Raw genomic sequence first — 14810 nt, forward strand, 5'->3', positions numbered from 1 at the left:
CTTACAGGCCTATAAGGACAGCCAGGGGTCATCTACTGTATGTATTCTAGGGATTCACCCAGGATGCCTTCCTGTTTGTGTGACCCTGTTTCTCTCTGTTCCCTTCTCCCAGGCTCTCTGAACCCTGGCTCCATACCCCAGCATCTGTTAACTGTTCTGGGGTGTCTCCTTGGCTTGAGACCATTCAGACTTCCCACTTCAGCTTTTCAACCAACTCTTGCCTCTTCATTCCCTTGATTTTAGCATCACCTGGAGCTTGGGGCAACCCTTCTGACAACCCCACATTCCTGGAACCCTCACTGGGCTGGAGGCCACCTGTGATCTCCTCTCTAGCACCTGCCCCAGTAGAGGGAGTTCTCTAATACCTGCTTCCAGGGATATTCTTTCCAATCCAGTGTCTGAAAGATTTTTCTTAAACGTAAATGAGATAATCTTGTTCCCCTGTTTAACACCCTTTAATGGCTTCCTGGTGGCTTTTACAGGAAGTCCAACCTCCTCAGCCTTTCATCATCTGGCCCCTGTCTGCCTCCCCTGTCTTTGCTCATTCAACTTTCCTCTTTGCCTCTTTTCCTCTTTGTATTCCTCTCATTCTGCAATCCTTTGGTTCCCTAAATGTGCAGAGATTTCCCACATCCTTGTGCGGTTCCATATGCTTCTTTCTGCCTGAAATTTCCTCCCCTCTCATCCCTCTCACCTGGAGCACATTAAGAATCATCAGTGCAATGTGGTGAGGTTGGAGGTAATGGCCTTTCTCAGACCCTACTGGTGGGAAAATAAATTGATATAACTCCTGGAGGACAACTTAGCAATAAGCAGAAAAACCTTCCCCTGGAGTGCCAACTCCTGACTCAGAAATCCTGTATCTAGGAATTTAACAAAATGAATCAATAAGACAGGAGATCTGTGCCAGAACAGGCAGGAGCTGTGTGCCATGGGACCCCAGTCCAGGCCAGTGTCCACAGCCCAGAGAGGCCTGGGAGCTGCAGGGCCCACACGCCCCAAGACAGCTGAGCCAGAAAAGGCAGGTGCTGTGGGACCACCAGCCCAGGTCAGTCCCACTGCTTAGAGAGACTTAAGAGCCTTGGGGTCCACATGCCTGGAGACAGCCATGCTGGAAAAGGCAGGCACTGCGGGACCTCCAGCCCAGGTCAGTCCCACTGCTTAGAGAGACTTAGGAGCCTTGGGGCCCACACACCCCAAGACAGCCACTTTGGAAAAGACAGGCATCACAGGACCCCCCCATCCCAGGCTAGTTACCACTGCCAAGAATTGGCAGACCCTTCAGGATCCAAGCCAGACATCAGGGTGAAATGAGTGTACTATGATACTCCCTGCCACAATGACAAAACACCAAAGAAAAGATAACAGAAATATGAAAAATCAAGAAAGTACATCACCACCAAAGGAAAATAATACCTCTCAAGCTCTAAATCCTATAGAACAGGAAGTCTTTGAAATGACTGAGAAGGAATTTAGAGTATCAATTCTAAGGAAACTAAATGAGATACAAGAAAACTCAGTTAGACAACACAATGAAATGAGAAAAAATATACAGGATCTGAAAGAAGAAATGTACAAAGAAATCAATGCCTTGAGAAAGATTGTAGTAGAGCTTGTGGAGCTGAAGGATTCATTCAACAACAACAAAAAACAAACAAACAAACAAAAAACAACAGAGAGTCTAACCAGCAGCTAGAAAAAGCAGAAGAGAGAATTTCTGACCTTGAAGACAGGCTGTTTGAATTAATGCTGGCAGACCAGAAAAAAGAAAAAAGAATTTAAAAAAATTGAAGAAAATCTAAGAGAGATAACAGACAACCTTAAGCACTCAAATATCCAAATCATGGGTGTTCCAGAAGGGGAGGAAAAAGGAAACGGCATTGAAAGCATAATCAATGAAATAATAGCAGAAAACTTCCCAGGTATAGGGAAAGTCACAGATCTCTAGATTCAGGAGGCCCAAAGATCCCCTAACATAAGGGTCCTCTCCAAGACATGTGATAGTCAAACTGGCAAAACTCAAAGACAAAGAGAGAATCTTAAAAACTGCAAGACAGAAGCAGCAAGTCACCTATAAGGGATCCCCAATCAGAACAACATCAGGCTTTTCATCAGAAACCCTAAAAGCCAGAAAAGAATGGGATGATATATTCAAAATACTAAAGGACTAAAATCGTCAGCCAAGAATACTTTACCCAGCAATGCTATCCTTCTGAAATGAAGGTCAAATAGTATATTTCTCAGACAAAAAAAAAAAAAAAATTATGGGAGTTCACTACCACACGATCAGCCTTACAAGAAATTCTCAAGGAAGTACTGGGTTTGATACCTCAAAAACAACCATCACTGCCATGAATACTCAAGAAAGAACAAAATCTACCAGTAAAACAAAAATGCTAACAATAAAGAAAAAAAATAGTTTATTTATCACCCCTAGAAACCAACAAATACAGAAGACAAACAGAAAATTAGGAAGAAAGAAACAAAAGGTACTTAAGACATCTAAACAAAATCAATAAAATGCTAGGAGTAAATCAACACCTTTCAATAATAAATCTAAATGTAAAAGGATTAAATTCCCCACTCAAAAGACACAGACTGTATTAAAAAGATGGACCCAACAATATGCTGCCTTCAGGAGACTCACCTGACCTGTAAAGACACACATAAACTAAGAGTGAAAGGATGGAAAAAGGTATATCATGCAAATAGAAATGAAAAATGAGCTGGAGTAGCTACTCTTATATCAGATAAAATAGACTTTAAAACAAAACCATAAAAAGAGATAAAGAAGGCCAGTATATAATGATAAAAGGATCTATCCATCAAGAAGACATAACAATCATAAATATACATGCACCCAATGTTGGAGCAGTGAGATTTATAAAGCAAACACTATTAGATCTAAAGGATGAGGTAGACACTAACACCATAGTAGCAGGGGGCCTGAACACCCCACTCTTAACACTGGATAGATCATCTAGGCAAAAAATCAGTAGAGAAACACAAGATCTAAACAACAATTTTGATCAATTGTACTTGGCAGATATCTACAGAACATTCCACCCAACAACCTCAGAATATTCATTCTTCTCATCAGCACATGGAACATTCTCCAGGATAGACCACATGTTAGGTCACAAAGCAAGCCTCAACAAATTCAAAAAAATTGGAATTATTCCATGTATTTTTTCTGATTGCAATGGATTAAAATTAGAAATCAATAATAAATGAAATTCTGGAAACTATACAAACACATGGAAATTAAAAAACATTCTACTTAATGACATATGGGTCCAAGAAGAAATTAAACAAGAAATTAAAAAAATTATTGAAAATAATGAAAATAATGAAACATCATACCAAAACCTGTGGGATACAGCAAAAGAGGTACTAAGGGGGAAATTTATCACATTAAATGCTTACTTCAGAAGAGTGGAAAGATGGCAAATAAACAACCTAACACTTTACCTTAAAGGTCTAGAAAAACAAGAACAATCCAAACCCAAAGTAAGTAGATGGAAAGAAATAATTAAGATCAGAGCAGAACTAAATGAAATAGAAACCCGAAAAACAATACAAAAGATCAATGAAACAAAAAGTTGTTTTTTTGAAAAGATAAACAAAATCAATGAAACTTTAGCAAGGCTAACTAAGAAAAAAAGAGAGAAGACTCAAATAACAAAAATTAGAAATGGAAAAGGTAATATTACAACTGACACCTCAGATACAAGAAATCATTAGAGGCTACTATAAACAAATACATGCCAACAAATTTGAAAATCTGGAGGAAATGGATAAATTTCTGGATACATACAAACTACAAAAACTGAGCCAAGAAGATATAGAAAATTTGAACAGACCAATAACAATAAAGGAGATTGAAGCTGTTATCAGAAGGCTCCCAACAAAGAAAAGCTCAGGACCAGATGGGTTCACTGCAGAGTTCTACCAAACCTTCAAAGAGGAATTGATACCAATTCTCTACAAACTGTTCCAAAAGACTGAAACAGAGGCCATTCTCTCAAACTCATTCTATGAGGCAAACATCATCCTGATACCAAAACCAGACAAAGATACATCAAAAATAGAAAACTACAGGCGAATATCCTTGATGAATATAGATGCAAAAATCCTCAATAAAATACTAGCTAACAGAATACAGAAACACTTACAGAAAATTATACACCATGATCAAGTGGGATTCATCCCAGGGATGCAAGGTTGGTTCAACATATAGAAATCAATAAATGCGATACAGCACATCAATAAAAGGAAAGACAAAAACTATATGATCATCTCTATAGATGCTGAATAAGCATTTGACAAAATTCAACACTCTTTCATGATAAAGACTCTTTACAAGTTAGGTATAGATGAAAAGTATCTCAACACAATTAAAGCCAAATATGATAAGCCCACTGCTAATATCATTCTGAATGGGGAAAAGCTTTCAGGAACAGGAACTAGACAAGGATGCCCACTCTCACCACTCCTATTCAACATAGTGTTGAAAGTACTAGCCAGAGCGATCAAAGAAGAGAAGGAAAAATAAAGGGCATCCAGATTGGAAAAGATGAAGTCAAACTGTCCCTGTTTGTGGATGATATGATCCTATACATTGAACAGCCTAAAGCCTCTGCAAAAAAAAAAAAAAAAAAAAAAAATCCTAGAGTTGATAAAAGATTTCAGCAAAGTTGCAGGATACAAAATCAACACACAAAAATCAGTAGCATTCTATACTCCAGCAGTGCACATGCAGAAAAAGAAATCAAGAAAGCTAGCCCACTTACAATAGCCACCAAAAAAATAAAATACTCAGGAATAAAGTTAACCAAGGATGTGAAAAATCTTTATGAAGAGAACTACAAACCACTGTTGAGAGAAATTAAAGAGGACACAAGAAGATGGGAAGATATCCCATGCTCTTGGATTGGAAGAATTAACAGTGTGAAAATGTCCATATCACCCAAAGTGATATACACATTCAATGTAATCCCCATCAAAATTCCAATGACATTTTTCTCTGAGATGGAAAAAACTATCCAGACATTTATATGGAATAAAAAAAGACCATACATAGCCAAAGCAATCCTGAGCAAAAAAAATAAAGCTGGAGGCATAACACTACTTGACTTTAAACTATATTACAAAGCTATAATAATCAAAACAGCATGGTACTGGCATAAAAACAGACACACAGATTAATGGAATAGAATAGAGAACCCAGAAATCAACCCATACACCTACAATCATCTGATCTTTGACAAAGGCAGCGAGTCCACACACTGGGGAAGAGATTGCCTCTTCAACAAATGGTGCTGTGAAAACTGGATATTCAAATGTAGGAGAATGAAACCAGACCCATACCTCTCACCATATACTAAAAATTAACTCAAAATGGATTAAAGAATTAAATATACATCCTGAAACAATAAAACTTCTTAAAGAAAACATAGGGGAAACACTCCAGGAAGTAGGAGTGGGTACAGACTTCATGAATAGGACGCCCACAGCACAGGCAACTAAAGGTAAAATAAACAAATGAGATTATATCAAACTAAAAAGCTTCTGTACAGCAAAAGAAACAATCAACAGAGTGAAAAGACAACCAACAGAGTGGGAGAAAATATTTGCAAAATATACATCAGACAAATGATTAATATCCAGAATATACAAGGAGCTCAAACAACTTTACAGCAAAAAAACAAATAACCCAATTAAAAAATGGGCAAAGGAGCTGAATAGGCATTTCTTAAAGGAAGATATACAAATGGCCAACAGACACATGAAAAAATGCTCAACATCACTCAGCATCTGGGAAATGCAAATCATGACCACTTTGAGATACCATCTCACTCCAGTCAGGATGGCTAATATCCAAAGGACCGAGAATGATAAGTGCTGGCAAGGTTGTGGAGAAAAAGGAACTCTCATACACTGTTGGTGGGGCTGCAAAATGGTGCAGCCTTTATGGAAAATGGTATGGAGGTTCCTCAAACAATTACAGATAGATCTACCTTAGGATCCAGCAATCCCACTGCTGGGAATATACCCAGAGGAATGGAATCATACCTGTACTCCAATGTTTATTGCAGCACTATTTACAATAGCCAAGAGTTGGAACCAGCCCAAATGTCCATCATCAGATGAGTAGATAAGGAAACTGTGGTATATCTACACAATGGAATACTACTCTGCTATAAAAAAGAATGAAATACTACCATTCACAACAACATGGATGGACTTAGAGAAAACTATATTAAGGGAAACAAGTCAGGCACAGAAAGAGAAATACCACATGTTCTCACTTATTTGTGGGAGCTATAAAATAAATAAACACACAAACAGACATAGGTTGGGGGGGAAGAAGACACAACAATCACAACAATTCCTTGAACTTTTTAAGACAAGTGAACAGATATGATGTAGAGGGGGGAAGGGAGAGAGGGAGTGGGGAAGTGGAATGGGTAAAGGGTCATGAAAATCGACTACAATGTATATTGAGAAGTTAAAATAAAAAAAAAAGAAAAAAACGAATCAATAGGACAAATGGAAAAAGATGCATATAGAATATGCTCATTGTAGCATTGTTTATGATTGCAGAAAATTGGTTTAAAAAAGTGTAGTACAGTCATACAATGGAACATTATGAAGAAATTACAAATTATTGATATTTACCTATTTTTGTCACATAGAAAGATATCCATTATAAATTGTGAAGTGAAAAAGTAGGTTATAAAACAGTATGGAGAATATGATCCCCTACACATATGTTTATATATCTAGAAAAAGATTGGAAGGTGAATACAAAGTATCAGTAATAATTTTTTTCAGTCAATATAAAATGGATTTATTGTCTGTATTCAGTCCTTCATACAACCCAGGTGAATGAAACATCATTTCATACAAGGCTCAGGTACCCTAAAATGCTACCTTAATTTAACACATACACTATAAAATGACAAATATTTAAAAATTACAATGTAAGGAAAGAATATTACAAAAAATACAATTGTGATAGACCCTTGTATGAAAGTCCTTTATTTTTAAGGTTCTGCTTTAGGGAATAATACCATGCTACATATCAGAACCCCAAATAAACTGTTCCTTGATGTTATAAAGCTCAAGAAGATACTAGATGCACTCTAAAAATACCGTGTCTGACAAGAATCGAAAGAGAGGAAAAGAAAGCCTTCAGCAATGTTTAGAAAGAGCCTGTGTGAGAGAAAGCACGAAGCAATCAACGATTCTATGCTGATTTCTGCTTAAACGGTCGCTTTAAGCAATTTATAGCACCGACAAGAGGGCTGTAGAAGGGGGAAAAATGGGGCCAGTCTCAGCTTTATATAAAGGATTTCCAAATCAGAGCAAACTCAGGCAGTTCTAGGGTACTGTTACTAATGTCCTACACCCTTCAACCCTTTACATGGCCTCCCTGTCCTGTGTCCATGTTTTTTCTCATTTCTTCATAAGAGTTTATCAGGCATACTCTCTGTTGTCACCCAAATTTCAAACCAAAGGCATTAAGCAAAACATTAGAATCTACCAATCTAGTGAGTTATAAAGACACACATTCTGTTTTAGACATTAATCATGAGATTCAGGCATATGTATCCCTCTTTCCCACACATGCCCATCTCCTCTTACAAAGTGACCCCAGCCTCACTTTTTAGGAAACAAGAAATTTTAGTATTTTTTTCCCCCTAATTAATGGTTTGCCTGTTGGCAGGCTGCTTTGGTTGGCAGCCATATGAGAAATTGTTTGGAATTCCTGGTCAGAACTGATAAAAAGGATATGATCTGTGAATTATTGCAACCTATTGTAGCCGGCTTCTGCGGGCAGACAAGAGGAATTTACCCTATGGATTTCCCCACTCATTTCAGAAGGAAGAAAAATGTGTCTTGGAAAGGAAGGGAGCTTCTGCCCGCTGCTCTGGGGGCTGATGGCTGTGTTGCATCCTGTATCCTCTGAGACCTTCACTGGCCTTGGGAGCTGTGGGCAGGACCCTGGGACACTCTGGAAGCTGAGAAATGTTCATACCACATTTAGTTTCTCTATTCATCCCTGGATGGATATTTGGGTTGCTCCATCTCTCAGCTATTATGAATAATGCTGAAATGTATGGGTGTGCAAATATCTCTTCAAGATCCTGCTTTCAATTCTTTTGAATTGAATATATATATATATATATAAAATCAGAGATCAGACTGCTGGAACATATGGACTCAGTGGCCTTTGAGGATGTGGCTGTGAACTTCACCTGGGAGGAGTATGATTTGCTGGATCCTTTCCAGAAGAATCTCTACAGAGATGTGATGCAAGAAACCATAAGGAACCTGGTCTCTGTAGGAAAACGGGAAGACCAGACCATTGGAGATCAGTATAAAAATCCCCCCAAAATCTAAAGGGTCATACAGTAAAGAGAGACTGTCAAAGGAAAGAAGGTAGTCAATCTGGAGAAACCTCTAGCCAGATTCCAGATTGTATCCTGGACAAGAAAACTCTTGGAGCAAAACCATGTGAAAGCAGTGTGTGCAGTGAAGTCTTCACTGGTCATTCATCCCTTCACAGGCACATCAGAGCTCACAGTGGACACACACTGTATGACTATCATAAGGAGAGAAGCCCTTTAAAGTCCTATTTCTTAAGGGAAAGCACTTACTTGTCTTTCAGGCATTCAGGGATACATGATAACACACACTGGACATGGACCTTATAAATGGAAGGTATGTGGGAAAGCCTTTGATAATTCCCAGTTTATTTCAGAGACATGAAATAACTCCAACTGGAGTGAAACCCCATAAATGGAGGAAATGTGGTAAAGATTCCAGCTGTTCTAGTAGCCTTCAAGTACATGAAAGAACTCACACTGGAGAGAATGAATGTAAATAATGCAGGAAAGCCTTCAGTTGCTCTAGCACCTGTAAAAGACATGAAAAGACTCACACTGGAGAAAAACCCTATGACTGTAAAACGTGGTAAAGCCTTCAATCATTTCAGCAACTTACAAAGACATGAAAGAATTCATATTGTACAGAAACCCTAAGAATGTTAGGAATTTGGGAAAGTCTTCAATTTTCTTGGTTTCTTTCAAATACATGAACGGGATCACACTGCAGAAAAACCATATTGCATGTAAGAAAATGTGGAAAAGCCTTCATGTGTTCTAATTCTCTTCAAAAGCAAGAAGGAACTCATACTGGAGAGAAATCCTTAATGGAGAAGGTGGGAAAGCTTTCTACCGCCTGCAAGATTGCGTGCTGGAGAGGACCCCCAAGAATGTGGGGAAGTCTGCAGTCACCTGTACTCAGTTCAAAGTGATTAAAGAACACACAGTGGAGAGAAACCTCTTGCATGAAGCAGTGTGCAAAAGTCTCAGGTGGCCCACACGGAAGAATGGACACTAGATCAAAGGCCTGTAAATATGAAGTATACGAGAAAGTTTTCAGTTTTAACAAATACTTTCAAAGTCATGTGAAAACTGCTAATGTAGAGAAATCATATCAATGTGAGTATATGAAGATTCTGATGCAAAGTGATTTGTGTATAATACTCTAGATATAATACACAATGTGGTGGAAGTGTCTGAAGTGTTATTAATACGTTGTCTTTATCAGTGGCTCATTCTTAAAGTGGATCTCTGATTAATGGTCCATCAGTTTTGTTAACGGTTGCTATTTTCTTACTGGCATTATATGACAAGTTCCAGATATCCCTGACCCTTTATATATACCCCACCTTTCTTTCTTATGGGAAAACTACTATTTTTGGCACAGTGAAGTTTATTCGATTTTCCTTGCTAATAAAGAGTTGGCATCAATGTATAAGAGCGTGAAGTTTATCATAGAGTATTTTCTCACGGGAACTATTATTTTCATCCTTTGCCCTTTACTCTTTTGTCATTATTTCTGGCTGTTATTTTGGAAAACTGACTTGGAATGATGAAGAGAGACTTGTGATAGGACAATAAAATCTGGAGTTGGGAAAAAAAAAAGGAAGGGAAAAAATTAGGTAGGAAATACAGTAAAATATTAATAGTGTAGTAGCAGCAGGGAAGGGAATGCTTACAGCCAGCCTATCTTGCTGGGAAGTTTCTGGCATAAAAATTAAACTTTCTCTCCCATTGTTCTTTATGCGAGGTCAGCAGTTGCTTTGCATCAAGAGGGGCAGAAAGTTACTCATACTCTTTTCTTCCTAGATGGGAATTTCTTCTTGAGTGTAAGAGAAAGGTGGAAAAGGTAGGAAAAGCTCACGCTGAGAGGTCCTCAAACATGCGCTGTCCCACTGCTGTGTATGTCCCCTTCTCTTCTAGTGTCACCTGGGCTACCAGCTTCTGCTGCTGGCTCCCTTCACTGCGGGAGAGTGGACGGCCGGCCACCATGACAACAGGGCCATCTACTTCCTCAAACTCGTCGTCCTTGCCCTCTTCCGATGACACACAGCCACAGCTGCTGGACAGGGTGGGGAGTCATCATCTGACTCGTGTTCACTGCCATTGGCCGTCGTCACAGGAACAACTGTCCCACTGAAGCCGCCGTGGCAGAGGGAGTTGTCTTCTCATGAATAAGCAGAGCTCGTGTGAGCTCCTCCTCTTCCTCAGGCCCCTCACGACCTTCCTCATGCTTCATCTCTTCAGAACTACATGCCCCTTGGACAGTGCTCTCTCTCAACCAAAGGGGTCTCTTTTTGGCAGATTTCTCCTCCAGGGAGGCCCAATGAAGAGTGTCTTGGTCATCCATGTTAATGACAACATTCTGAATGTGTAAGTCCTCATTGGAGGGACCTTTGGTGGTCCAGGCTTCTCAGTGATCACCCATGTTAATGACAACATTCTCAATGTATAAGTCCTCATCGAAGGGAACTTTGGTGGTCCAGGTTTCCTGGTGGTGCCCACCTGCCAGACCAGCAGCTCCAGCAGTAGTTGCTGCTTGGTGCTTGCTCTGTTTCAGGGCTGGGATTTCTGTGGGTTCTGGTTCAAGTATTTCATAGGCCAAGTTCACATCCTCTGTGTCCCGAAGCAATGCATAAAATGGGCTCAATTTGTTCCTTAAACCTTGCCAACAGTGTGCATGCATCTTTTTTGAGGGCATTGCTGATTCATCCCTTTTCTATCTACCTCTGCATGGCAAAAAGTACAGTGGAAAGTTCCAAAGCAAATCCTTGAACATCCCACTACAGCTTCCCTCAGCGCCTCAACTACTGGCTTAAGCCATGTCACTTGTGCAACAAAGAAAATGCCTTACTCCTGTGACCAGCATTGGAAGCCACCAGCTACCTTTGGTATCGATAATAGTTTTTTTCTGCCTTGGGAATCTGAGTGATATTTATGTTTTTCTTTCTGCTTTTCTTAATTTTACAAACTTTTTGCTGCAAGAAGGAATTACGTTTATTGCCAGAGAAATAATAAAGGTGTCATTTTTATTTTAGGAAGAAAGGAAATGTAGCTGCTGAGAAGTGAGGCTAAGAACAGATTGTAAATACTGAGGCTGGCTCTTACCAGTGTCGCATTTCACTCCTCGCCAGCCAACGTCACATTCACAGGAGCCATCACCTGAGAGTCCTTGGTTGCATCGCCCATGGACACAAGAACATGCTAAGTGGAAGAACACACGCAAATCATCAGACTCTGATCCATGTTCAATAACTCATTTATCATTTACTGGGTTTACTTCATTGCCCTTAATTCTCCAACCTGATTCTATAAAATTGTTGTCATTAATGGAAGGCTAGATTCACAGAAGGGCAGAGCATAGGAGACAGAATCTAGCTGGTTAACAGGTGAGCCAGGTCATACTTTGATAAGGCAGCTCAGACCAGTTTTGGGACTGTGTAGCATCGCAGATCTGTGACCCATGCCGTGTGAGAGTGTCCTCAGCCAAAGTTATCTGATGATCCAGCATTATGTGGGGCTTCTTGGGATGGAACCATGTTTATTCCCTAAGAATAGATTTCAAAAAGAAGCCCATTTGAAACTGAGTTCACATAAGCATGGTGAGGCGCTACCTTCTTTAATAACATAGAAATGTTGATTCTTTTGTTATGAAGCAGGGTCATGAGTCTCTGAGAACTGGATGAAAACTATGGATGCTCATCCTGGAAAAAAGCATTCAGTTTTGGGAGTTTGCTGGACCCCATGAGGGTCATCCATGGATCCCAGGTTCAGAACTCCTGCACAAATGCATGCACATAATTCTTGCAAAAAGCATAGAAAAAATTGACACTATAGTTCCAATTACATATGATATAGACCAATTATAGTGATTCAGTTGTATATTCATTTTGTCTGGCTTGGATCAGGTGATAAGAATACAGTGATAGCCAGGTCAGGTTTATGGTTTTTAGTACTAGATAGAACAATGCTGTGTTTTCTCATCAGGGATTAGGAAACCCCTCCCTGCAACCCAACCCTCTCAGAGGTGTGTGTCCCTGGACACAAGGAAGTCAGGGTGTGAGAATGCAGATGACTTGGCTCAAACAGATCACTGTTTTTGCAAAAACATCTTAAAGCATATGGCTTGCTGATGGTGAATCAACAGAGCGATCTTCTCATAAAGGGTAGCATAATTTAAGAGCAAGGCTTTGAAGTTAAGCAAGGCGTGTGTTAAAGTCTCAATTCTGTCTCTCCCTAGGTGTGACCTTGGGGAAAGTCATTCAACTTCCTTGCCTTAATATCCTCATCTGTAGAATAAACATAGCAATAACCACGTATATAAAGTTCCTGGGTGGATTAAATGACATAACATGTGCAAATCTGTTTTTCAAGGTATTGAACAAAAGCAATGTCCACAATTGGAAATGTAACTATGGGACTGGGATGCACATGCAAATACAGAGATGTGGTTGGGCTGGGAATGTCAGTGAACAGACTGGGGGTGGGAGCGTGGGGTTCAGGTTAGTGACTGACAATGTTTGGAAGCACTGCCCTATGCAAACGATCCAACACAGATGTTCTTGTGGTTCACAATGACACTAGCAGGTGGAATTCCAGCCTGTCTGGGGAGGGAGGCTGGTTAGGGAGCACATGCTGGATCACTCTTTTCTCGCACATTCCTGTTTAGTTTTGGCTGCTCAGGAGCCTGACTGGGTGGGGAGGTGGTGCGCACCTTGGTCACAGTGGATGCCATACTTGTCCTCAGTGCAGGTCTCGCAGGCTGTCCCGCTGAAGCCCTTTTCACACTCACACACGCCTGTGCCATTAGCTCCATCCAAACAGATCCCATTGCCAAAGCAGACAGCCTGGGCTTTCCCTGGGCAGGGCTGGCACTGGGGTCCAAAGAAGCCAGCACAGCATTCCCTCTTCTGAAACAGAAGGACAAGGCTGGACACGCGCTCTTTCTTCTGGTTTTGTCCAGCCTCAGTGTAGGAATCCTGTTGGTGGGACTTGGTGTGAGCCTGTTTCTCTGGCCCCACATGGAGGTGTTGCGGATGATGGTGGGAGGGACCCCCTGAGGACTAGGTGAGGCTAAGCAATTTTCTGGGTGCTAGGAACAAGGACTGAGGCCTCCACTGAGGAAGCGGGAAAGAAGGAAAAGAAAAAGGCAAGTAAGAGAAGAGGATGAAGAAAAGTGAGTTAGAAGGAGGGCAGCAGGAACAAATGAAAGAAAAATGCATGTGATGCCACGGGGGTGGGAGGCCCCAGGGGCCTCCCCTTCCCCACACCAGGCCCCTTTGCATCAAATGTAATTTCATCTACTACTGAAGGTGGGGAGTCCTGTGTGGGTGGATGAGACCTTTGGCATTTTACAAATGAATCTCTGGTAGTTCAGGGAAGCCCTTGTAGGATGTCGGTTTGAGTTCAGCCTGCCTTTAATCTTGGTTGTATTGAAACACAAAATCTCCTGCAGCCCCACGCTCTGCAGCTTAAGAGCCAGAACCCACCCACCTCTGCTAGACTAGGCAGAGGTTACATCTATTTCTCTGAGAAAGAAGCAGGACAGGAAATTATAAAGAATTTTCCTGCAAATTCCAAAGGAATGCCCAGAGGTGCTTAGCTTTCGGGGCCTGTTTTCTACATGACCAGGTGCACCTTCCCTTGCCACGTGGCCAGTTTCTGTTGCTTATAAGCATGCTCACAGTGCTACCATGCGGTGAGAACAGGGAGGTCCTCTTAGCCTATCCGTCCCTCAATTTACCCATTTTTCTGACTTTTGGGGCTGCTCTGAGTTTTATTGCTCCTACTACTAGTTTGAATGACAGTGATTATGAAGATAATGAGGAGGAAGAGGAGATGGTAGAGATCATACACATAAAGGCATTTTGAAAAGTGTAACGTATAATAGAATTTCCCAGTGTTGCCATAACGAGAAGGATAATTAAATCATTATACTCACAATGATGGTTTTCACACATTTTGGTTGGCACCCAATGAACAGGGATCTCTTTCCCATGAAATAGAGGGTATAGATACATTTCTTTGTCTCATTACTCTATGGAATAGAAATCATGGTCAACTTTTTAGTTAGGAAAAAAATTTTCCAGTCTCTAAAAACAAGTAGGTGGGTGATACATTGCTGTCTCTCTGATTAGAATATTCTGGAAAACAAGGGTGGTGACTTCTTAGCACTGCTTCATAAGCAAGAAAACACAAAAATGCAACACTGGCTGCCGGAATGCCAAGTGGCAAAATCCAAATAATTATCTTCGAAAGTAGTACTCCATAAAAAGGATGTTTCTCTAGAAGACTAACTCAACTTCGGAAGGACTGTAGAATAAACCAGATAAAAATGTCCTTTAAGCATTGTACCTTGATTGATCTGAACCCTGGTTTCTATTTATTGATTGATTTATATTCTGCTTTGGTCTGAGA

The 14810-nt window shown here is 40.4% G+C and overlaps 1 protein-coding gene and 1 pseudogene across 1 annotated transcript in view; both read right to left on the bottom strand.

Annotated features, from left to right (window-relative positions):
* STAB2 (stabilin 2) overlaps nucleotides 1-14810 on the bottom strand; it is a 164677-nt gene that overhangs the window by 53072 nt on the left and 96795 nt on the right. The window contains exons 37-39 of the mRNA XM_063075355.1: nucleotides 14335-14430; nucleotides 13108-13303; nucleotides 11502-11597 (exon numbers count right to left, since the gene is read on the bottom strand). Coding sequence (XP_062931425.1) covers nucleotides 11502-11597; nucleotides 13108-13303; nucleotides 14335-14430 — 388 coding nt within the window. The remainder of the gene's footprint in view (nucleotides 1-11501; nucleotides 11598-13107; nucleotides 13304-14334; nucleotides 14431-14810) is intronic.
* On the bottom strand, nucleotides 10254-11262 carry LOC134360917 (general transcription factor IIE subunit 1-like; annotated as a pseudogene).

The sequence above is a fragment of the Cynocephalus volans genome, chromosome 12 (assembly GCF_027409185.1).
Source record: "Cynocephalus volans isolate mCynVol1 chromosome 12, mCynVol1.pri, whole genome shotgun sequence".
NCBI classification, from domain to species: Eukaryota; Metazoa; Chordata; class Mammalia; order Dermoptera; family Cynocephalidae; genus Cynocephalus; species Cynocephalus volans.